The sequence below is a fragment of the Trichechus manatus genome, unplaced genomic scaffold, assembly GCF_000243295.1.
Source record: "Trichechus manatus latirostris isolate Lorelei unplaced genomic scaffold, TriManLat1.0 scaffold00005, whole genome shotgun sequence".
Lineage (NCBI taxonomy): Eukaryota > Metazoa > Chordata > Mammalia > Sirenia > Trichechidae > Trichechus > Trichechus manatus.
The window spans coordinates 13235717-13259125 of NW_004443941.1; the positions used below are offsets into that span (position 1 = coordinate 13235717).

The window sequence follows — 23409 nt, forward strand, 5'->3', positions numbered from 1 at the left end:
GCGCTGCGCGGCGCGCTCTGCCCCGAGCCCTGCAGCTGCCCTCCCGAGGGCGCCCTGCGCTGCCCCGGCCCGCGGGCCGGCCTCTCCCGACTGTGAGTACCGGCGCCCTCGCCCCACCTCGGGACCTTCCTTCCCTACTCCGGGCCACCTTCCCTCCCTACTCTTGTGGCCCCTTTGTTTGGAAGCTTGGAGAAAGACGCTGCGCCCTCTCAAACTTGACCACCTTCTAGGGGGATGAGAACCAAAGCCTGGGGTCATCTTTGCCAGCCGGTGCCGCGCCTTGGGCTTAAGCCCCCCATGCGGACGCGCCATCCTGCCCTTGGCACCCCCAGGCCCGCTCCTTCTCCCTCGCACCCCCCTCCCGTTGGGGCTGAGGCAGGGGGCGTGGAACTACCCAGATATCCCAGAAGAAAGCCTCGCTGTCTGCCACTACTGGAAGGGGACATGGGTGTGATGCCCCTAAATTAGCAGCTGTTTCTACCCCAAGAAGTCTACGCCAGGTCAGCGAAGGTTACTGTGGGTTCTGGCACCCTGTGGCCCTCTAGGAATAGGGGCTCAGGCCCCTCAGGTACCCTGGGAACTCAGCGGGACTGCTGGTGAGCCCATCTCCCCTAACAGTGCCCACCTACACCTTACTGAACATACAGGTCACCGCACCGCCCCTGCCCGAGGTGTACTTGCATCTCAAGCTGGCTGGCTAATTAATGAAAGCCCTTGTGTCCTGCTGCCTGTCCTCCCCCCACCCCACCACCTCCACACTCACTGCTTGGTTAAGAGAATGGTATACCTCAGGAAGCAGGTGGGGGTGCTGAAATGATGGGCTGAGGAGGGGATGGGGCAGGAATAGCCTTTAGTACTAGTATATCAAGAGTCACCAGGTCTCCTTTCTTGGACTTAGAGGCAGGCACCACATATTGAATGATTCTGTTTCTATGAAACGGCCCAAACAGGCAAACCCATAGAGAGAAAGTAGATTTGCAGTAGCAGTTGCCAGGACCAGGTTGTGGGGGGTGGGGGGGGAATGACTACTAATGTGTCTGACTTTTTGGGGTGATGAAAATGTTCCAGAATTAGATTGTGATGATGGTTGCACAATTCTATGAGCAAACTTAAAACTATTGCATTGTACAGTTTAAATGGGTGAGTTTAATGGTATGTGAATCACATCACAATAAAGCTGTTAGAAAAGAAAGGTAAGGAAAAGAAAAAAAAGGCGCCATGAAAAGATCAGAAAGGCACAGGCTGGTGGAGGTCATCAGCGTTGTACCCACTAGAGGTGATGGAATTCTGTGCTGGGGGAGGAGAGACCTGCTGCCCTCAGCAGCCTGCCAGGGGCAATACTTCACAGAGGGAAGTCCTCCTCCCTCCGGAGGGGCCGAGCTTCTCCTCATGGAAGAGTTAGTGGCCTTCTGGGAATATTTGTGGTTGAGAGATACAGTTTAAAGGTTGAGGGGTTTATATTAATTAGTTTCCATTAATTCTCGTCAGCGCCATTCCCTGAGGGCAGGCCGATAGAATTTGTTTCAGTCAATCAACAAATCTGTGGAACTTGCCTTCCACGTCTGAACCCTTGTCCCTCCCTGCCAAGCCTCCCATCTTACTCTTTTGAATGACTGTGGCATTAACAGCCTTTCTCAATTGCCTGGTACTTATCACACAGCATAGCAGAAATTGAGAATTCAGAGACTTTAGAGATGACCAAGCCCGGACCCTCGCCCCGTTCCCCACCCATCATCTTTATTATAAAGGAAGAAACCAACATCCTGGAGATGGAATAATTTGCCCAAGGTCCCACAGCTATTGAGAAGCAAAGACGGGACTCCATCTCTTAATTATCTTGTTGTACTTGCTTATCTAAGAAGATTAAAAACCAAAAAAATCACACCTGTTGCTGTCGAGTTGATTCCAACTCATAGCAACCCTATAGGACGGAGCAGAATTGCCCCCTAGGGTTTCCAAGGAGCAGCTGGTGGATTTGAACTGCCGACCTTTTGGTTAGCAGCCGAGCTCTTAACCACTGTGCCACGAGGGCTGCTAAGGAGATTATCCTTTCATTAATAAAAAATATTCCTAGCTTCTCCAAAGTTGGCCCTGGTGGGGAGAGGGGGCAGGAATGGGTAGACCCAGTCCCAGCTCCTTCTAGGATTCAGCTTCCATGCTCAGTGATTTCTGCTGCCACCCCATTGCTGGCCTCAGGAGGTACATCTGCCCTTGAGAAGGCTCAAGTGGGAGAAAAAACAAAATATTAACAACCTTTCTCTCACTGCCCCACAACACAGTTTAGAGAAGCCTGGAACCCCTTAAAAAGATTTTATAGGGCTGACTAGGTTTGAGGGTGAAGGTGGGGAATGGACACAATATAAAGCGCTGGGCTGCTAACTGAAAGGTTGTTAAGTTCAAACCCACCAGCCACTCCATGGGAGAAAAGACCTGGCGATCTGCTCCGTAAAGTCCTGTAGGGCAGTTCTACTCCGTCCCATAAGGTTGCTATGAGTCAGAATCTACTCGATGGCACACAACAACAGCATTCTGAAGCTGGCTAGTCGAGCTCTCAAAGGAGCTGTTTCTCCAGGCCCTGTAGCCTTTGCCATCCATGTGAGATCCTGGAGAATCATTGACTTCCTCCCTCCACGGGCCCTATTTTAGCATCCGCCACCCAGGAACATCATGTCTCAAACATTTAGAGCCCTTAGGTCTAATTACTGAGGGGTTCACACAGTCAAGGGCTGTGACCTCCCAAGGATGGGTTTCCTGAAGAGCAGATAATTGAGAGATGGCCTCATCCTTCAGTTGAGAGCTCTAAGGAGGTGGAGCTTATGAAGACCAGAACAGAATAACTTTTTTCAACACAGCATCCTCGTGACAAAAGAAGTAGTAGGAGGGTTATTACTTTAAGGCAGTAGTTCTCAAAGCGTTGTCCCCAGACCAGCAGCATGAGCATCACCTAGGAAATTACTAGAAATACATCCTCAGGCCTGAGCCCCAATCTACTGAATCCAAAACTGGGGGGCGGGGGGGGGGGCAAGTTCCCTTAGGTGATTCTGATACATACTCAAGTTTGAAAGCCAAGGCATTGCTCTCCATGAAGGACATAATCTTCTGGAGAGCAAGAAGTATGGTTGAAACATCCTTATGCCATAAACTCTCCCTCCCAGCCTCCCCCATCCACATACACTGTATCTATTTATTGCAAAAAGGCATCTGTGATAAAATTAAAACCTTGAACCCAAAGATAGATGGAAAATTAATGGGAGTGAGGAAAGTTGTTTTTTTTTTCTTCAGAAAGCAATGGGGATAGAATCCATGGAGAAGGACAGATTGACGAGACCAGGGATGAGGGAGGAATAATATCTGATGGAGTATGATCTCAATGGGGCTGGGAGAAGAGTGTCTGTCTAAGAACATAGGGGACTGGACGGGGGAAGGCTTAGTCTTAGAAAGAGTAGGGATACTTCTGAGTCTTGAAGGAAGGAGACGGTATAACTCAATTTTGAGGCAAAGGACAGGAAAAGTGGACGAGTTCATGCTGGAATCCTCTTTATCTAATTGTGGTAAATATATAATGTAACAAAACACTTGCCATTTTAACATTCTTCATATGCACAGTTCAGTGACATTTGTTCATTTATTATGTCCATCACCATTAGCCATTTCCAATTTTTTCCATCACCTTTAACAGAAGCTCAGAGTTCCCGAAGTAATGAGTCACCGTTTTCCCTTTCCTCCCACCTGCTCCTGGAAACCACTAATAAACTTTGGTCTCTATGCTAGATATTTCATATAAGTGGGATCATACAATACTTGTCCTTTTATGTCTGACTTATCTCACTCAGCATTATGTTTTCAAGGTTCATCCATGTTATAGTATGTGTCAGGACTTCATTTCTGTTTATGGCTGAGTAATATGCCATTGTATATATGTACCATGTTTTCATTATCCATTCATCTGTTGATGGACATTTAGGCTGCTGCTACTTTTTTGGCTCTTGTGAATAGTGCTGCAATCAGCAGTGGTGTACAAGTATTAGTGTTCCTGCTTTCAAATCTTTTGTGAATATACCTAAGAGCAGAATTGCTGGACCATGCGATAATTCCGTGTTTAACTTTTTGAGGGTGGACTCCTCTTTTCTTGATGATGAGTAAATGAAATGATAAAGGATAATTATAAGATAGAAAAATGCTATGAATAACAAGTTATTACCAAACCTGTGGCTGTTGAGTTGATTCTGATTCATAGCAACCCTATAGGACAGAGTAGAACTGCCCCATAGGGCTTCCAAGGAGCGGCTGGGGGATTCAAACTGCTGACCTTTTGGGTGGCAGTCGTAGCTCGCCATAGCTCTTAACCACTGTGCCACCAGGGCTCCAACAAGTTATTAGGTATTCACAAAAAAATAAAAGAGAACTAGAATTCTGGGAGAAGACTCCAAGAGAAAAAGGCTGTGGTCTTGTGCTAACTCGTCCATTGGACTTAGCTCTGCAGAGAAGGGAGCACTTCCAGTTCTGAGAAGGAGGCTAGGGCTGCAGGGCACCTTAGAATTCATCACCAGCCCCTCAGTAGATGCTACTTTGTGTTTTAATCAATCCAGTCCTCCGTAACCCTGCCTTCTAAGACCTCCATCTAAAATTCACTCTTAAAAAAGAAAAAAAGAAAAGGTACATGGGTCATAATTATTGATGACTGACAAGCTCACTGCTTACAAATTTTGAAAATGGTATCTTTCATCCCCTTCCATATTTTATTAAAAACACAGGTATTTCAAAATCTAAAATGTGATACAAAAAATAGCCTTCCACATTGTCACTCGATAAAATTAATGAAAAAAGAAAGAAAAGAAAAAAACTGATTTTAAAGATTTCCTTTCCTTTTCTTATTAGTTCCAGGCAACTGGAAGGAGGGAGAGGAGGAAAAAAAAAAACCTCACCTTGCTCATGGTTATATAAAGATCTTTGTCTCTATGACAACAGAAAGGTTGATCTGCTTGATACGGAAACAGCTTCTGAAAAATCTGTTAGTAAGAAAATGCTGATAATAATTATGGCAATTTATTTTTTGCATGTTGTGCCTACTACAAGAGATTAAACTCGGAGACTTTATTGTAAGACACAACCAGAGACTTGGGAAGGATAAAATGTGCTGTATCCACTAGTCCAATGTCACCGGGAAAAGCTAGTCTCCAGACATCTTTTCTGAATGTCTTCCTCTTTCTCCCACCATCAGCTGAAGTCAGGGTCCAGAATAGGGTTCTGTGCAGGAGGGGGATGTACAAGCGCATGTTCCTGTCCTTAAGGAACCCACAAGCTAGGCGGAAGCACAGCCCAAGAGACATGTAGGTGAGGAGAGAGGCGCAAGACATGTGCCTTGAAGGAGAGAAGGGAAATAGAGCCCAGGTGGAGGAGCCACAGGAGATTGGAGCGTCAAGGGAGATATGCCAGGTTAGAATGGACTAGCGATTCCTCGCTGAGAAGCAAGAACTACGAATATGGCTGAATGAATTCTTCCCTCTTCATGCCTCTCCCAGGCTCTTTTAGGGGAGGGGAGCGGTGTGTAAAGGCAAGCTATAAAGTCATCAGAAACCTTTGATTAACTTACCCCAAGGGCTATGCAAAAAAAAAAAAAAAAAATTCCCAGTATGTAGTTCTTCACTAATAATATTTCAATCTAAGTTCTAGGAAGAACCCTGGCTAATAAATGTACAAGGAATAGAATTTAAACATTACCACTTTGGAAGCGTCTACGTAATAATAACTACAAGGAGCCTTGGTGGTGCAGTGGTTAAGCACTGGCCTGCTAACCAAAAGGTCAGTGATTCGAACCCACCAGCCACTTCACGGGAGAAAGATGTGGCAGTCCACTTCCATAAAGATTACAGCCTTGGCCAACCTATGGGGCAGTTCTACGCTGTCCTATAGGGTCCACTATGTGTCGGACGGCACGGGTTTGGTTTTTGGTTTCGGGTTTCTATCTCACTAGGAGACGACACCCCCTCCCAGCCAGCAAACCACTCACAGCTGCTGTCCACGTGACCCTGAACCACAGCTCTTCAGTGCCATCTGAGCCAAATCCAGAAAAGTCCAATTTCTCACTAAAACTCAACTTTCAGAATGAAGATTTAGTCTTTATCCCTTGCTGCTGTTAAATCTGTCCTTCACTCTGATGAAATATGGCTACTCCTGGGTTCCTAATTCCACCTTATGAACAGCAGCAGATGGCATTTCAAAGTCCACAGGGATGAGGAGGCTCTGGTGTGACAGGGTAGGATTCTGACACAGCCCCCAGTTATCTGAACTGATCAACAGAACAAAGACTGGGCAGGACCTGGGTTCTAGTACCAGGTCCCTTTTCCCTAATTTGCACTGTGGAATTGAGCTAGTAATAAACCCTCTGTGCTGTCTGTAAGAGGGACATAATGACTCCTGCCCCTGGGGTGGGGCTGGCTCTTGTGAAGATAAATGAGACAACAGAGCCAAAAATACTAGGAACGAAAGGTTTCAGGTAACTACAAAGTATTATTGTAACAATCCGATTGATGCAGAAAAGACAGAAAAACCCGCAGCCCATATACGAGGTTGAACAGTAAGTATCTCTCAACCAATGGGCAAGTGAGATGGAAGACTTTTGTTCCTGTTGTTGTTAGGTGCCGTCAAGTCAGTTCTGGGTCACGGCAACCCTACGTACAATAGAACAAAACACTGCCCTGTCCTGTGCCATCCTCACAATTGTTGCTACGTTTGAGCCCATTTGTCTTAGCTATCTAGTGATGCTATAACAGAAATACCACAAGTGAGTGGCTTTAACAAACAGAATTTTACTTTCTCACAGTTTAGGAGGCTAGAAGTACGAATTCAGGGCGCAGATTCTAGGGGAAGGCTTTCTCTCTCTGTTGGCTCTGGAGGAAGGTCCTTGTATCTTTAGCTTGTTTCCTTGTTCCTTGGAGATCTCCATGTGGTTTGGCATCAGTCTTCCTGGATCTCTGCTTCCTTAATCTGCTCCTTTCACATTTTGTAAGAGATTGACTCAAAACATATCCTACACTAAGTCTGCCTCATTAACATAAAGACAACTCATTCCCAAATAAGATTATGACCACAGGCATAGAGGTAAGGATTTACAACACATATTCTTGTGGGTGGGATACAATTCAATCCATAACACCATTGTTGCAGCCACTGTGTCATCCCATCTGCTTGAGGGTCTTCCTCTTTTTCCATGACCCTCTACCAAGCATGATGCCCTTCTCCAGGGACTGATCCCCCCTGATAACATGTCCAAAGTATGTGAGATAAAGTCACGCTATCCTTGCTTCTAAGGAGCCTGCTGGCTATACTTCTTCCAAGACAGATTTGTTTGTTCTTCTGGCAGTCCATGGTATATCCAATGTTCTTCACCAACACCATAATTCGAGTGCATCAATTCTTCTTTGTTCTTCCTTATTCATTGTTCAGCTTTCGCATGCATATGAGGTGATTGAAAACACCATGGTCTGGGTCAGGCACACCTTAGTCTTCAAAATGACATCTTTGCTTTTCAACACTTTAAAGAGGTCTTTTGCAGCAGATGTGCCCAATGCAATGTGTAGTTTGATTTCTTGACTGCTGCTTCCATGTGCGTTGATTGTGGATCCAAGTAAAATGAAACCCTTGACAACTTCAATCTTTTCTCTGTTTATCATAATGTTGCTTATTGGTCCAACTGTGAGGATTTTTGTTTTCTTTATGTTAAGATGTAATCCATACTGAAGGCTGTAGTCTTTGATTTTCATCTGTAAGTGCTTGTTCCTGGGAGATGTTAATTAGAGAAAATGACCCACTAGGTCTTCTCAACCTGGAAGGTAAGTAAGTTAGAATCTCCAAATAGCAGAGCTCATTATTACCGGGAGTCTGATGTGCTGGCCTTTTCAGCCCAGGCTGAGCTGACTCCAAAACGTGCCACCTAACACCTGATGATAGGCTGTTTCATGTCCTCCAATTAGGTGGGTCCTGTCTGCCCAGCTGGAGCATCCAAGCCCATTCTGTCCTCTTTTCCACTATTCCCATCCCTGAACCTCAGGCTGGTTACACAGAAAACCTGCATGTCAGACTTGATGAACACTCAGCAATCATGTACTGAAGACTTACTATGTGCTCCTCAATTGCAAGTTCTCGCAATGTAGAGGATCCAGAGACACGGCCCCTGCCCTCCAGGAGCTTACGTTCTTCTAGCCAGAGGAGAGAGAAGAGCAGTTCTCAGAAGACCACAGGGAAGTGCAGAAGACAATAAAAGCCAAACAAGGGGTATAAACAAAGACTGGCAGGAATTGAGAAGGATGCTGTCCCTTTTAGCCAGAGTATCAAAGAAAGCTTGGTGGACATGTCATTTGAGTTGTAGTTCTTTAAGCCTCATTCTCTACAGGGGTAGCCGAGCTAATGTGGTTATACCATAAACTCAGTCCCGGCCTTTGCCACTAGCTTAGAGAGGCCACTGGAGAACCACTTTGCAGTCTCCTGCTCTCTCACCAACCAACAACACATGCCCAGTCTGTGTTATGAACAGCCAATAGAACAGTGCATTACTTCACCTTGAAAACCTCGGATAGGGATCTGGTTAAGGCTTTTCTAATTTGCAAGCACCAGAAATCAACTTGGACTCTTATTTAATCATCAGAGATGAATTTACTAGAAGAATAAAGAGGTAGAAGGATGTGGGCAAGAGCTGCAGAGAATCTGACATCTTAGCAGCAGGAGGTCATGGAATTTCTCTCTAGGTTCCACCTTTACAATGAATCTCCTCTGAAGACTCCTCTTCTCTGGCTGTTCATTGTTGTTGTTGTTAGCTGCTGTTGAGTTGGCTCCAGTTCACGGCAACTCCATGTACAACAGAATGAAACATCGCCCAGTCCTTTTTGGTATGCTCAAGGCCATTGATGCAGCCACTGTATATTTTGAGTGCTTTGCAACCTAGAGGGCTAATCTTCCAGCACTATAGGGGACAATGTTCTTCTGTGATCTATAGGATTTTCACTGGCTAATTTTTGTATCACCAGGCCTTTCTCCCTAGTCTCTCTTAGTCTTAAGCTTCATTGAAACCTGTCCACCATGGGTGACCCTGCTGGTATTTGAAACACTAGTGGCATAGCTTCTAGCATCATAGTAACACAGAAGCCACCAACAGTATGACAAACTGACAGACAGGTGGTAGGTCTCTCTATTACAAGTTTCAAATTCCCAAGAGAGACAATCGTTTGGCCCAGCTTACGCCAGGTGTTTCCCTCTGAGCAGGGGCTTAGGGTCAGCCTGCACAGTCAATGAGATGCTTCAGAGAAGGGGGCATTGTGGAGCCAGGCAACCACACAAATTGGTGTCTACAGGAGCTGGTAAATGAGTGAAAAGTGATGAAGGCTGTAATTCCAGGCACTTAAACCCATCCTCAAATTAATTAAAAGTAGGTGGTATATCCATTGCAACCAGCTTTTACAAGCTCACTTAAAAAAAGAAAAAGTTTTTAAGTGTCTAAAAACAGAAGCTTGTCATGAAAGAGCTTCCTGAAGCATATCTGCAATGTCACTGTCCTGACAACATAATATCGCTGCTCCTGAAAAGTATTTCTCGGAGATCATTACAGATGATGCAGACATTCCCCAGGGAGAATTCAACATGCTGTTTTTATTGCCCAGAGTTATTCTTGTCATGTTATATTGTTGCTGGAAGAATTCTAGTTTAGGGGGTAAAGATTGGGATTTTTTTGCTTTGTGTCTTTAGAAAACTTGAAATGGGTTTTCAGTTGGGGCTTAGATGTGTTTACCATTTTCCTCTGAGGCTTCGTATTTTTAATTTCATTGTAGCACAAATGACTTGGAAAATCCATTATCCAGAGAATCTTGTTGAGCATCTTGGTTCACATTATAATTCATAAGCTCTTCAAAGCTCCTTGGGTGCTATCTTGGAGAAGAGTCACTCAGATTGCACATTTCCATGCAAGTGTTCCAACGGGATGAACTTTTTATATAATCAACAAGTAAATGCAAAATCTTCAGAGGGGCTCCCTATAGCTGAAATGTTCAATGGAAGGTTGTTCTTTATCAATTTCTCTAAAAGGCTGTCAGGTGAGGCCAGTATATCTGAGCCCAAAACAAAGGTTCCAAGTGAGAGTATTTACCCTCCCTGTCAGTTGTCCTGTGTATAATCAGGAGAGATTATCAAGACTCTCAAGAGCCAGGGACGAGTCAGAGGCATTTTATGGACCTAAGAGTGACCCATGAGAAGCAGAAGAGTCCATTCCAAAGTACTGCACCTATCCTATAACAGCTGCCCCCCCCAATCCCCCATGCCCTCCTCATCCCACCTCCCAGTCCCCCACCCCCCATTGTCGTGAGGTGTAGACTGGGTATGGCGTGGGTGGCTTGACTCTTTCATGGTGAGCAGCTGTGAGTTAAAAAAAAAAAAAAAAAAAAACTTATTGAGCTCTTATCCTACGTTAGATACTATATTCATATTGTATAAACATTTTCTTATTTAATCTATGGGCTAGTTGGTGTGATGGTTAGCTTTATGTGTCAGCTTGGCTAGGCTATAAACCAGTTGCCATCGAGTCGATTCCGACTCAGTGACCCATAGGACAGAGCAGAGCTGCCCTATAGGGTTTCCAAGGAGCAGCTGGTGGATTCAAATTGCCGACATTTTGGTTAGTGGCCAAGCTCTTAGCCACTGCGCCCTCAGGGGTCCCAGTTGCCATCTACAGTACCTATTTAATCCAACCCTAATTTAGGTGTTGCTGTGACAGTATTTTGTAGTTGGGGTTAACTTTCCTGCCTTCATTCACACTGTTTCCACCAAGTGGCATGTCTCCACCTTTCTTTGCCAGTCAAATTCTACCCCTTGGTGTATATATATATCCTATCGACACTGTCTGATGATTCAAGCCCAGCAGGATAGTTCCAGAGTCCGCACTACCTGCTAGGCTGCCTCAAGAGAAAGAGCACATGCAACTGGTGTTGGAGAAACATTCTGTACAGTATGTGGCGCCAGAAAGAGACCTTTAACCAAGTATAGAATTTGGCCAGCAGAAAAGTGTGAGGATGTTGCAGTTGATAGGAACAGTGTGAATGAAGGCAGGAAATTATGAGGCACTTTCAGGAAATATAAATAGTCTGATTTGTCCAGGGATGTGCTGTCCAGTAGAAACATAATATGAATCACATATGTAATTTTAAATTTTGCAGTAGCCACATTACAAAGGCTTTTAAAAGATGAAATTAAGAATAATGATGTTGCTGTTGTTGTTAGGTGCCATTGAGTTGGTTCTGAGTCATAGTGATGCTATGTACAACAGAACGAAACACTGCCTGGTCCTGCACCATCCTCAAAATCGTTGTTATGCTTAAGCCCATTGTTGCAGCCACTGTTGTCAGTCCATCTCATTGAGGGTCTTCCTCTTTTTTGCTGACGCTCTACTTCACCAACCATGATGTTCTTCTCCAGGGACTGATCCCTCCTGACAACACGTCCAAAGTATGTGAGATGTAGTCTTGCCATCTTTGCTTCTAAGGAGCATTCTGATTGTACTTCTTCCAAGACAGATTTGTTCGTTCTTTTAGCACTCCATGGTATATTCAATATTCTTCTCCAACACCACAATTCAAAGGCATCAGTTCTTCTTTGGTCTTGTTTATTCATCATCCAGCTTTCACACGCATAGGAGGCCATTGAAAACACCATGACTTGGGGCAGGCACACCTTAGTCTTCAAGGTGACATCTTTGCTTTTCAACACTTTAAAGAGGTCTTTTACAGTAGATTTGCCCAATGTAATAAGTCATTTAATTTCTTGACTGCTGCTTTCATGGGCATTGATTGTGGATCCAAGTAAAGTGAAATCCTTGACAATTTCAATCTTTTCTCCATTTATCATGATGTAGCTTATTGGTCCAGTTGTGAGGATTTTTGTTTTCTTTATGTTGAGGTGTAATCCATACTGAAGCTGTAGTCTTTGATCCTCAACAGTAAGTGCTTCAAGTTCTCCTCATTTTCAGGAAGCAAGGTTGTGTCATCTGCATAACACAGGTTATTAATCAGTCTTCCTCCAATCCTGATGCCCCGTTCTTCTTCATATAGTCCACCTTCTCAGATTACTTGCTCAGCATACAGATTGCATAGGTATGGGGAAAGGATACAGCCCTGATGCAAACTTTCCTTACTTTAAACCACGCAGTATCCCCTTGTTCTGTTCGAACAACTGCCTCTATATATAGGTTCCTCACGAGCACCATTAAGTGTTCTGGAATTCCCATTCTTCGCTATGTTATCCATAATTTGTTATGATCCACACAGTCAAATGCCTTTGCATAGTCAATATAACACAGGTAAACATCTTTCTGGTATTCTCTGCTTTCAGCCAGAATCCATCTGACAACAGCAATGATATCTCTGGTTCTGCGTCCTCTTCTGAATCTTGAATTTCTGGCAGCTACAGCTGCTTTTGAATGATCTTCAGCAAAATTTTACTTGCGTGTGATATTAATGATATTGTTCAATAATTTCTGCATTCAGTGGGATCATCTTTCTCGGGAATAGGCCTAAATATAGATCTCTTCCAGTCGTTTGGCCAGGTAGCTGTCTTCCAAATTTCTTGGCATAGACGAGTGAGTACTTCCAGTGCTGCATCCATTTGTTGAAACATCTCAGTTGGTATTCCGTCAATTCCTGGAGCTTTGTTTTTTGCCAGTGCCTTCAGTGCGGCTTGGACTTCTTCCTTCAGTACCATTGGTTCCTGCTCATACGGTACCTCCTGAAATGGCTGAACGTCGACCACTTCTTTTTGGTATAGTGACTCTGTGTATTCTTTCCATCTTCTTTTGATGCTTCCTGAGTCATTTAATATTTTCCCCATAGAATCCTTCAATATTGCAACTTGAGGCTTGAATTTTTTCTTCAGTTCTTTTAGCTTGAGAAATGCAGACTTTCTTCCCCTTTGGTTTTCCAACTCCAGGTCTTTGCACATATCATTATAATACTATACTTTGTCTTCTCGAGCTGTGCTTTGAAATCTTCTGTTCAACTCTTTTACTTCATCATTTCTTCCTTTCGCTTTAGCTACTCAGCGTTCAAGAGCAAGTTTCAGAGTCTCTTCTGACATCCATTTTGGAGTTTTCTTTCCTTCCTGTCTTTTAAATGACCTCTTACTTTCTTCATGTATGATGTCCTTGATGTCATTCCACAACTCGTCTGGTCTTCTGTCATTAGCATGCAACGTGTCAAATCTATTCTTGAGATGGTCTCTAAATTCTATTATTAAGAATAATGATAGTATATTTTATTTAATCCAAAATATCTAAAATATTATTTCAACATGCAACTAATATAAAAATTATTAATGAGATATGTTACATTCTTTTTCCTACCAAGTCTTTGAAATCCATTATGTATTTTACACTTAAGCACATCACAGTTTGGACTGGCCACATTTCAAGTGCTCATTAACCACACATGGCTAGTGGCTACCATGTTGGACAACCCAAGTCTAATATGTTGGTTACAGGAGGAGAATAGTGAGTGACATGTCTGGCAAATGACATCTGACCCTTTGGTTGGGGGGCCTAGAATGCATAGCTGAGACATCTGTAGAAAATCAACAGGCCAGGGGAAGGCACAGAAGGTATTTGAGCACAAGAGTGTCATTATAGGAATTGTCGGGAAGATTAATCAAGACCAGGCAGGGAAAGCCAAGATGGAGTGAAAGGGAACCAATTAGGGGACAATAGAATAGTCTAGGTGGAGAAAAGAAAGGGCAAGAAGAGTGTCAGTGAGTAAGGAATAAATGAGTTGGATGCAAGAAATTGTGTGAAGGCAGAATCCACCAGAGACTGAGTGTTCAATGCTGGAACAGAGGAAACGTCCATACAGGGAACCTGGTAAATTGTCAAATAATAGTACAAGAAAAAAAGATAGTGTAGTCACTTAAGTGCTGAGGAAGACAGAGGGGGGAGAGAAAAATGACTCTGATAGCTCTGAAGCTTCATGGAGGAACAGGAATGTAAGCTGTGTCTTGAAGTTGAAGACTGAGCACATACCCTCAAGAAACTGATAGCTCCACTCACAGGAGCAACTGAGGATCACATAGCAGGGCGTATCAACAAGCTCCCCAGTGAACAGTACTGATGTGATTTGGTTGGTGGAAGACATGGCACTGGACCAGGAAAGAAGTGGCCTGTGTTCTAGTCCAGACCTGCCACTAAACTGTCATGTGGTTTCAGGGAAACCATTTCACATTTCCTAACTTAACACTCTTCCTCTGTAAAGTAAGGGATTAAACCAGATGATCTCTAAGGGCTACTTTCATTCTGACATACCTTGAGCTTAATACAATAAATGTTTACAGGAGTAGTCAAACAATCATCAAAACCACCTGGATGAATCTGTGCACCAGTGTTCATTGCAGCCCTTTTCACAATAGCCAAAAGGTAGAAACTACTGAATAATGTTCACCAAAAGGTGACTGAATAAACAAAATGTGGTATATACATGCAGCTGTAAGGAAAAATGAAGTCCCAATGCATGCCACCACATGGATGAATGTTGAAAACATCACACCGAGTGAAGTCAGTCAGTCACGAAATGACAAATACTGTATAACCTCGTTTATAGGAAAGGAGCAGGGGAGCTTTTCCTTAAGAGGCATTGAGTTTATGTTCATGGCGGTGGAGAAGGATAGTGAGAATGGTTGCACAACTTGAAGAATGTAATCAGCGTTACTCAATTGTACATGCAGAAATTGTTGGCATGGCGTATGTTTTGTTATGTATTAAATATAGTTTCACCACAATAATAATAATAATAATAATAATAAACCTGGATGCATTTTCATGATAGTTCCAAAAATTTCTGGTGTAAATTTAACATATTCAGTGTCCATCTATATTGACTTTACATTTCCATTAACAGTGAAGTCTCAGCTCCTTGTAAGTAAATGCTGAAGGCAACAGGAGGCCAATAAATGAAGACATTCCCTGCCATGAAGTTGCCACATAGATCTTATGCATTGGAAAGTGTGAAGATTTCCAAATCATTTGAAAAAGGGAAAGCCATTTTTATTTCACTCCAAGATGAAAGCAAGTTTATTGTAATTACTGAGCAGCTTTGGAAAAGAAAAACACACACACAGAAATTCTTAAGTCATTGTTAAATATAGGACAAGGTCTTATACAATAAATACTGAAATATTAACATTCTTTTGAATTAAAATAAGGTAATGATTCCCCTTCCCATATCAACAAGCTCATTAGGCAAAAATGCTTTAGATATATCATGCGTCTCTCTTTCTCACTCCCTCTGCTTTTGTAGTGTTTTAAAATTCAGAGTTTGTAGCTCTAGCAAGAAACTAATCATCTATGAAAGATGGATGTAGGCTTGTAGCTTTTTTAAATCGATAATGTAGATGGCTTTTTTAAACAATTAGAGGGCAATGAGTAAAACTATTTCACTTCTACCATGTGCTGGGCAGAAGGAAAGGTAAAAGATTCTGCAGTGTGACCTAAGACGCTACCCAGGCTTTGGAGGTTCCAGATCCGTGCTGTATTTCTCTCCCTTGCTCTCCTCTTCCTCTGGCCCTTTGGTCTATTAGCCTCAGAAGGTGGTCCTGCCCGGGTGTCATGGTTTGAATTATGTCCCCCAAAAAATGTGTGTATCAGTTTGGCTAGGCCATGATTCCTGGTACTGTGTGATTTTCCTGTATGTTGTAAACCTGTCTCTAATATTAATGAGGGAGGATGGGTGGCAGTTGTGTTAGTAAGGCAGGACCTGATCTACAAGACTGGATTGTGTCCTGCGGCAATCACTTGAGATATAAAAGACAGAAGCGAGCAGTGAGACAGGGGGACCTCACACCATCAAGAAACCAGTGGTGGGAGCAGAGCGCGTCCTTTGGACCGGGGTCCCTGCGCCAAGAAGCTCTTAGTCTGGGGGAACACTGATGAGAAAGCCGAGAGAGAGAAAGCCTTCCCCTGGAGTTGACACCCAGAATTTGGACTTTGAGCCTACTTTACTGTAAGCAAATAAACTACTCTTCGTTCAAACCATCCACTTGTGGTATTTCTGTTATGGCAGCACTAGATGACTGAGACACTGGAAAACCCTCTTGCATGCCAAGCTCTTAAACCAAGAGGAGGTGGAGAATCTACAGTTGTAATTTTTTTTATGCAATTTCTCTCTTTAAAAGGGAGTCCCTGGGACATCCCAGTTAACTGACATAATAACGTGTTTAGTGCCTCTCTTCTACGTCTTAATTCAATGCACAGTGCCTGAGGTCTTAAAAGCTTGCAGGTGGCCATCCAAGGCAAAATAGTTCGTCTCTATTTGCTTGGAGCAACTGAGGAAGGACAGTCAGGAATAGGTAGAGGATATGGAATGTGTGGCTAACTGACTCCATGAACAACTGCCTCCTTTGCCATGAGACCAGAAGAACTGGATGGTGCCCAGCAACAATTACTGAACATTTTGATCAAAGATTCTTTAGAAGAATCCTAATCAAAAAGGGGAAAATGTAGAACAGAATTTCAAAGTCTCATGGACTCCAGATTTTCTAGAGCCATGAAAGTTGGGTGAACCCCTGAAACTATTGCCCTGAGATAATCTTTAAATTTTAAACCAAAAATATCCCCTAAAGTCTTCTTAAAACCAAGCAGTAGTTTAGTTTAACTAGTAAAAACTATCTTCCTTGAGCATTATGCTCTTTTAAACCAAAACTCAAACCCATTACCATCAAGTTGATTTCGACTCATAGCGACCTTATAGGACAGAGTAGAACTGTCCCCATGGGGTTTCCAAGGAGTGGTTGGTGGATTCGAACTGCTAATCTCTTGGTTAGCGGCTGAGCTCTTAACCACTGCACCACCAGGGCTCCACTCTGCTCTTTTAAGAACTATCTATATGGGATCAAATTAACAACAGCAACTTGAAAGATTAGATAGAAACCTTAAGGGGCAGTGAATTTATGATAATGGGGGAGGGACAACTATGTTAATGGGGGAGGGTGAGAATGATTGCACAACTCGAAGAATGTAATTAATGTCACTAAATGGTACATGTAGAAACTGTTGAAGTGATGTATGTTTTGCTTTATATATACTCAACAACAAAATAAATAAAAATTGTATTAAAAAATAAAATAATAAGTAAGTAAATTATGGCCAATTCATGCAAAGAAAAAAAAAAGGGAGGGGTCTCTGGGTGGTGCAAATGGCTGCTAACAAAGAGGTGAGCAGTTTGAGTCCATCCAGAGGCACCTTGGAAGAAAGACCTGGTGATCTACTTCTAAAAAATCAGCGCTATGGAGCACAGTTCTACTCTGACACACATGGAGTCGCTATGAGTTGGAGCCGACTCCATGGCAACTGGTTTTTTGTTCTTTTTTAAAAAGAGAGAGAAAGACAGAGTGTGTGTCAGTTGAATCATATTTCCCATTCACCCACCTGGGGAGTTTGCTATTTAAAGGAAGCCTGCAGCGAATCCTTCTGTAGAATCCAAAACCTTTTGGTAATGCAATGTGTCCCAATTGATAGGTTTATAAACAAGGATTTTCAAATCTTAGATTTCCTTAAAGGGGGAACTGAGAGCCCTGCAGACTCTAAAGGTCTCCAACTAACATCATTATGAGAGTTTGTTAACAAGCCAGTGAGCTGGGAAAATTGGCTCCTTCCAAGGTCATCTGTGTTATTAAATGCAAAAGAAAAAAGAAATTGAAAAAAAAAATCCTTGAGTATTCAGGAGACATTAGAAACCATTGGGAAGAGCATGATAAAGTGACATTATTTTTCTTAAGAATTGGGTTTATCTGAATGCAAATAGGAGCCCTGGTGGTACAGTGGTTAAGCGTTTGGCTGCTAACCAAAAGGTTGGCGGTTCGAATCCACCAGCCGCTCCTTGGAAACCCAATGAGGCAGTTCTACTCTGTCCTGTAGAGTCGCTATGAGTCAGAATCGACTGCACAACAATGAGTTTTTGGGGAATGCAAATAGCTTATCTGTAAAGGTCCCCCTGTTGTTGGACTCTGACACATGGTGCACTGTTGTTGTTAGGTGGCGTTGAGTAGGTTCCAACTCATAGCGACCCTCTGTACAACAGAACGAAACACTGCCTGGTCCTGTGCCATCCCCACAATCGTTGTTAGGCTTCAGCGCATTGTTGCAGCCACTGTGTCAATCCATCTCATTGAGGATGACTATTATTCAAATTTACCCACTAACCATGGTGCACTGGGTCTTGGCAATTGGAGTCGGCTGGGGCCCAGGTGAAAGAGTTGATGAAAGGAGCTCTAAGGTGGGGTAGCCCTTCTGGGTAGTCTTACGTTGAGACAAGGGGGCCCTGCCTGTATAGTATGCATTGATCAGTCATTGGAGGTCTCACCATCCTAGCTTCCAAGGAACACTCTGGCTGTATTTCTTCCAAAACAGACTTGTTTGTTGTTCTGGCAGTCCATGGTATATTCAATATCCTTTGCCAACACCATAATTCAAAGGCATCAGTTCTTCTTTGGTCTTCTTTATTCATTGTCCAGCTTTCACTTGCATATGAGGCAATTTGAAAATACCATGGCTTGGGTCAGGCACACCTTAGTCCTCAAAATGACATCTTTGCTTTTTAACACTTTAAAGAGGTCTTTTTGCAGCAGATTTGCCCAATGTAATGTCATTTAATTTCTTGACTGCTGCTTCCATGGGCATTGATTGTGGATCCAAGTAAAATGAAATCCTTGACAACTTCAATCTTCTCTCCATTTATCATGATGTTGCTTATTGGTCCAATTGTGAGGATTTTTGTTTTCTTTGTGTTGAAGTGTAATCCATACTGAAGGCTGTAGTCTTTGATCTTCATCAGTAAGTGCTTCAAGTCCTCTTTGCTTTCAGCAAGCAAGGTTGTGTCATCTGCATACAGCAGGTTAATGAGTCTTCCCCCAGTCCTGATGCCCCATTCTTCTTCATATAGTCCAGCTTCTGGGATTATTTTCTCAGCATACAGATTGAATAAGTATGGTAAAAGGATACAACCCTGACATGGTCACCTTTCCTGACTTTAAACCACGCAGTATCCCCTTGTTCTGTTTGAACGACTGCCTCTTGTCCAAGTATAGGTTCCTCATGAGCACAATTAAGTGGTCTGGAATTCCCATTTTTTGCAATGTTATCTATAATTTGTTATGATCCACACAGTCAAAAGCCTTTGCATAGTCAATAAAACACAGGTAAACATCTTTCTGGTATTCTCTGCTTTCAGCCAAGATCCATTTGACATCAGCAATGATATCCCTCGTTGCACCACATCTTCTTCTGAATCTGGCTTGAATTTCTAGCAGCTCCCTGTCGATTTACTGCTGCAACCATTTTTGAATTATCTTCAACAAAGTTTTACTTTCGTGTGATATTAATGATATCGGTTGATAATTTCCTCATTCTGTTGGATCACCTTTCTTTGGAAAGGGCACAAATATGGAGTTCCTCCAGTCAGCTGGCCAGGTAGCTGTCTTCCAAATTTCTTGGCGTAGACAGTTGAGCACTTCCAGTGCTGCATCCATTTGTTGACCAGTTAATACGACTAGTATTCAAATTTACGTGCCAACCACTACTTCCAAAAAAGAGGAAATTGAAGATTTTTACCAACTTCTGCAGTCTGAAATTGATGAAACATACAATCAAGATGCATTGATAATTACTGGCAATTGGAATGTGAAAGTTGAATAAGGATCAGTAGTTGGAAGATAGGGCCTTGGTGATAGACATGACACCAGAGATCACGTGATCGAATTTTGCAAGGCCAACAACTTATTCATTGCAAATACCTTTTTTCAACAACATAAACAGTGACTATTCACATGAACCTCACAGGGTGGAAAACACAGGAATCAAATAGACTACATCTGTGGAAAGAGACTATGAAAAAGTTCGATATCCACAGGCAGAACAAGGCCAGGGGCCGATTGTGGAACAAACCATCAATTGCTCACATGCAAGTTCAAGTTGAAGCTGAAGAAAATTAAAAGAAGTCCACAAGAACCAAAATACGACCTTGTGTGTATCCCACCTGAATTTAGAGACCATCTCAAGAATAGACTTGACGCATTGAACACTAATGACCAAACACCAGGAGAGTTGTGGAATGACATCAAAGACATCATACATGAAGAAAGCAAAAGGTCATTAAAAGGCAAGAAAGAAAGAAAAGACCAAAATGGATACCAGAATAGACTCTGAAACTTGCTTTTGAACATAGAGCAGCTGAAGCGAATGGAAGAAATGATGAAGTATAAGATCTGAACAGAAGATTTCAAAGGGCAGCTCGAGAAGACAAAGTAAAATATTATAATGACACGTGCAAAGCCCTGGAGTTAGAAAACCAAAAGGAAAGAACACGCTTGGCATTTCTCAAGCTGAAAGAACTGAAGAAACAATTCAAACTTCAAGTTGCAATTTTGAAGGATTCTATGGGCAAAATATTGAACAACGCAGAAAGCATCAAAAGAAGATGGAAGGAACACACAGAGTCACTGAAACACAAAGAATTGGTCAACTTTCAGCCATTTCAGGAGGTACCATATGATCAAGAACTGATGGTATTCAAGGAAGTTCAAGTTGCACTGAAGGCATGGGCGAAAAACAAGTCTCCAGGAATTGACGGAATACTGCATTGGGTAGCAAGTGTAATTCAAGGCACTGCAGGGGGGCCGTGCCCTCCAACTATTGGGTCCAGTCTAGACAACGGTCAGCAGAGAAAAGGGCTATATGTAAGTTATGACCAACCACAAGATCCCAGGACTAGGGAGAGTGACTTAATTTCAATCCAAAGGAGTAAAGACTGCTTCTCCTTCATCTTTAACCCAGAACTGAATGGGTAGGGGGCTTGTAGACAGGATTCAGGAGTAGATGAAGGTTCCAGAGCTGGTGAGGCTAAGGCTGCCTTTGTCATCCAATCTAAATTTTTGTTCCAATATATGTGACAAAGGTACTTGGGCAGGGTGGAGTTTGGCCATGACCCAGCTGCCACCTGTGTTGCACCATCCATGTATTTAAAAATCAAGGCTTAAAACTGTAAAAATGGACTGTGAAAATGTAATAAATATAATAAGCTCCATGGTTCCAGAGTCATGGTCTTCCAAAGGCATCTCACGCCCTTTTTAAGAGTCAGAGAGAATTCTCAGCCCTGCAAGTTTAACTTCATGTTTGTCCAGGAACCCTGGTTCTTTAAAACAGGAAGGCCTCTGTGACTCGCTCTTTTATTTTTCTTTCTGTACCACTTTTGTTCCCTTTCTTGACCCTGGACAGCCACTGAACTGTCCTTGCCTTTGACCTCTTTCCCCCAGTTCTCCTTGGCTTCTGCTCTGTATCAAATGGCATTGACCAACCTTTTCCATAGGAGTTCCTGAAGTTCAAATTCTTGGAATACATGTAAGCCTAACTTAAAAAAAAGAAGAAGAACAAAGAAAGAAGGAACTCAATACATCAAATAAAACTTTTTTCTTTTCTATTTTGTTGATCATACTTCATTCGAGTAACATTATCCTCACTAGTCCATTCAAAGCCCCTCTCTGTTTTTAGTTATTTTATCCCCCTTTCCCCACTTCTGCCCCTCTCATAGGCAACTCTTCTAATGTGTTTGTGTGCTTTGCTCTCATGTCTTAAGATGGCTAATGTTTGGTGTGCATGTATTTTAACTCTGCAAATAGTATTGTTGTATACCTCATTTATTTCTTACCTACTTCTCTCAGCCCTGTGATTCCAAAATCCACCCATGCTGCTCTGTGTGGCTTTAGACTGTTGCTTCCAACTGCTGACATGGTGTGGACCATCCACATTTTACCCATCCAGTCACTCAGCAGTGGACACCCAGGTTACCTCCAACCCCCTGGTGCCACAAACAGTGTTATAAAGAAAATCCTTGGACACCTTATCTTAACTACTGGTGTGGGAATTTCTTCAGGATGTATACAGCAGTGGCAAGAACCACATAAGCATCGTCAGTACATTAAAATGGCTATTAACAGCTCACGGGCACATGAATACACAAGTTTAAATATGGGAGACAGACATTTACATGCTTAGAAACTCCTGCCAACCGATGACAAATCAGAAATGAAGACACGACATCTCTGAAATGAAAACCTAAGTCAGTGGAAAGCATGGTTGTGCAATCACAGAACCCCATTCTCCATGTGGTTTCATGGGAGCACATCTGTTCTGAAAAGCGAGGTACACCAGTCTCACCCACCCCTCTCCCCATCCTCCGACCCCCAGGCTTCTTTCTCATGTGAGCCACAGCCACAGAGTCACCTGCTGTTCACTCGGTGGCCCTTTTATGATGGGGACTGTATTTTTACTCTCCTCACAGCTGCCTTTCCTGCTCTGTGGCATCAACATAAACTCTGCAAAATTTCATCTTGCACCAGGGCTGCTCTGCAGTCACTGGGGACTGCCAGAGCGTGATCTACAGCCCCTCTCACTTCCGTGAGACCTTTGCTCCTCATGCCTCATCCTTACATCAATCAAGCCCTCAGGCAACGTCCCCAACCTGAGCCAAACTGCTCTCCTGGGAACCACACTATGCTCTCGTTTGGAGGAAGAGGATGCCTGCCTCGGGGCTCCAGCTTCTGAGCTCTGTTTGCATGAATAAATAGCTCTGAAGGGTTTGGCTGAAGCTTTTATGTAAACACTCGCCAAAATATGTTCTGCACTGCATTATCCCCAGCAATAAAGATTCTGGAATCAGAATTTGGCTGTCAGTTTTATTGATGTTGCATGGGGTACAGTAGAATACAGCTTTCTCTTCTGGAAATTTATTGGCTTGGCAGTGCAGAGAGCAATAAAACCGTGTTTTTAATCAGTAAGCCAAGTGGACATGATTCCAGAAGAAATATAGGAAGCAAATATGTCATCACAAGAAGATTTCTCCCCCCATTGTCCCTGCTCTTCTCAGGTCCCCTGGTAAATAAGTTTGGATGTTGAACCATGTGCTTGGTGGGCCTGTTTTTAGGACTAGAATCAAAGAACCAGCGTTGGATTACTTACTCTAGGTTGTATCATCTCTAAGAGACTGTTGAGCAAAAGCATTTTTTCTGAAATGAAGTTTCTAAAAATTTCTCTGCATTAGCTCTTAGGGAGGAGCCATTGGTAAACTGCTTGGTGGAGGGAACAGAGAGAGTGCAAGATTACCATGTCTGACCCTCCACCCACTCACCAAGACAGAGCAGGTCAGGAGTCACATGCTTCAGCCCAGCAGAACACACTGGGAAGAGCAACTGGAGTCAGTCTCCCAGTTCTGTTACCTCCTTCAGGTTACTTTTGCCATAAAAGGGAAAGACCCACCTATCTTAGCCAGGGTTCACAAGAGAAACAGAACCAATATATTTTTTTTCTTTTTTTCACTGCCGTCAAGTCGATTCCAACTCATAGCA

At 43.0% G+C, this 23409-nt stretch overlaps 1 protein-coding gene across 1 annotated transcript in view; it reads left to right on the forward strand.

Moving 5' to 3' along the window:
* Positions 1-23409, forward strand: part of LHCGR (luteinizing hormone/choriogonadotropin receptor) — a gene marked incomplete at its 5' end in the record, with an annotated part of 74207 nt that continues 50798 nt past the window's right edge. The window contains 1 exon segment of the mRNA XM_004369593.2: positions 1-92. Within this exon segment, the coding sequence (XP_004369650.2) occupies positions 1-92 (92 nt within the window).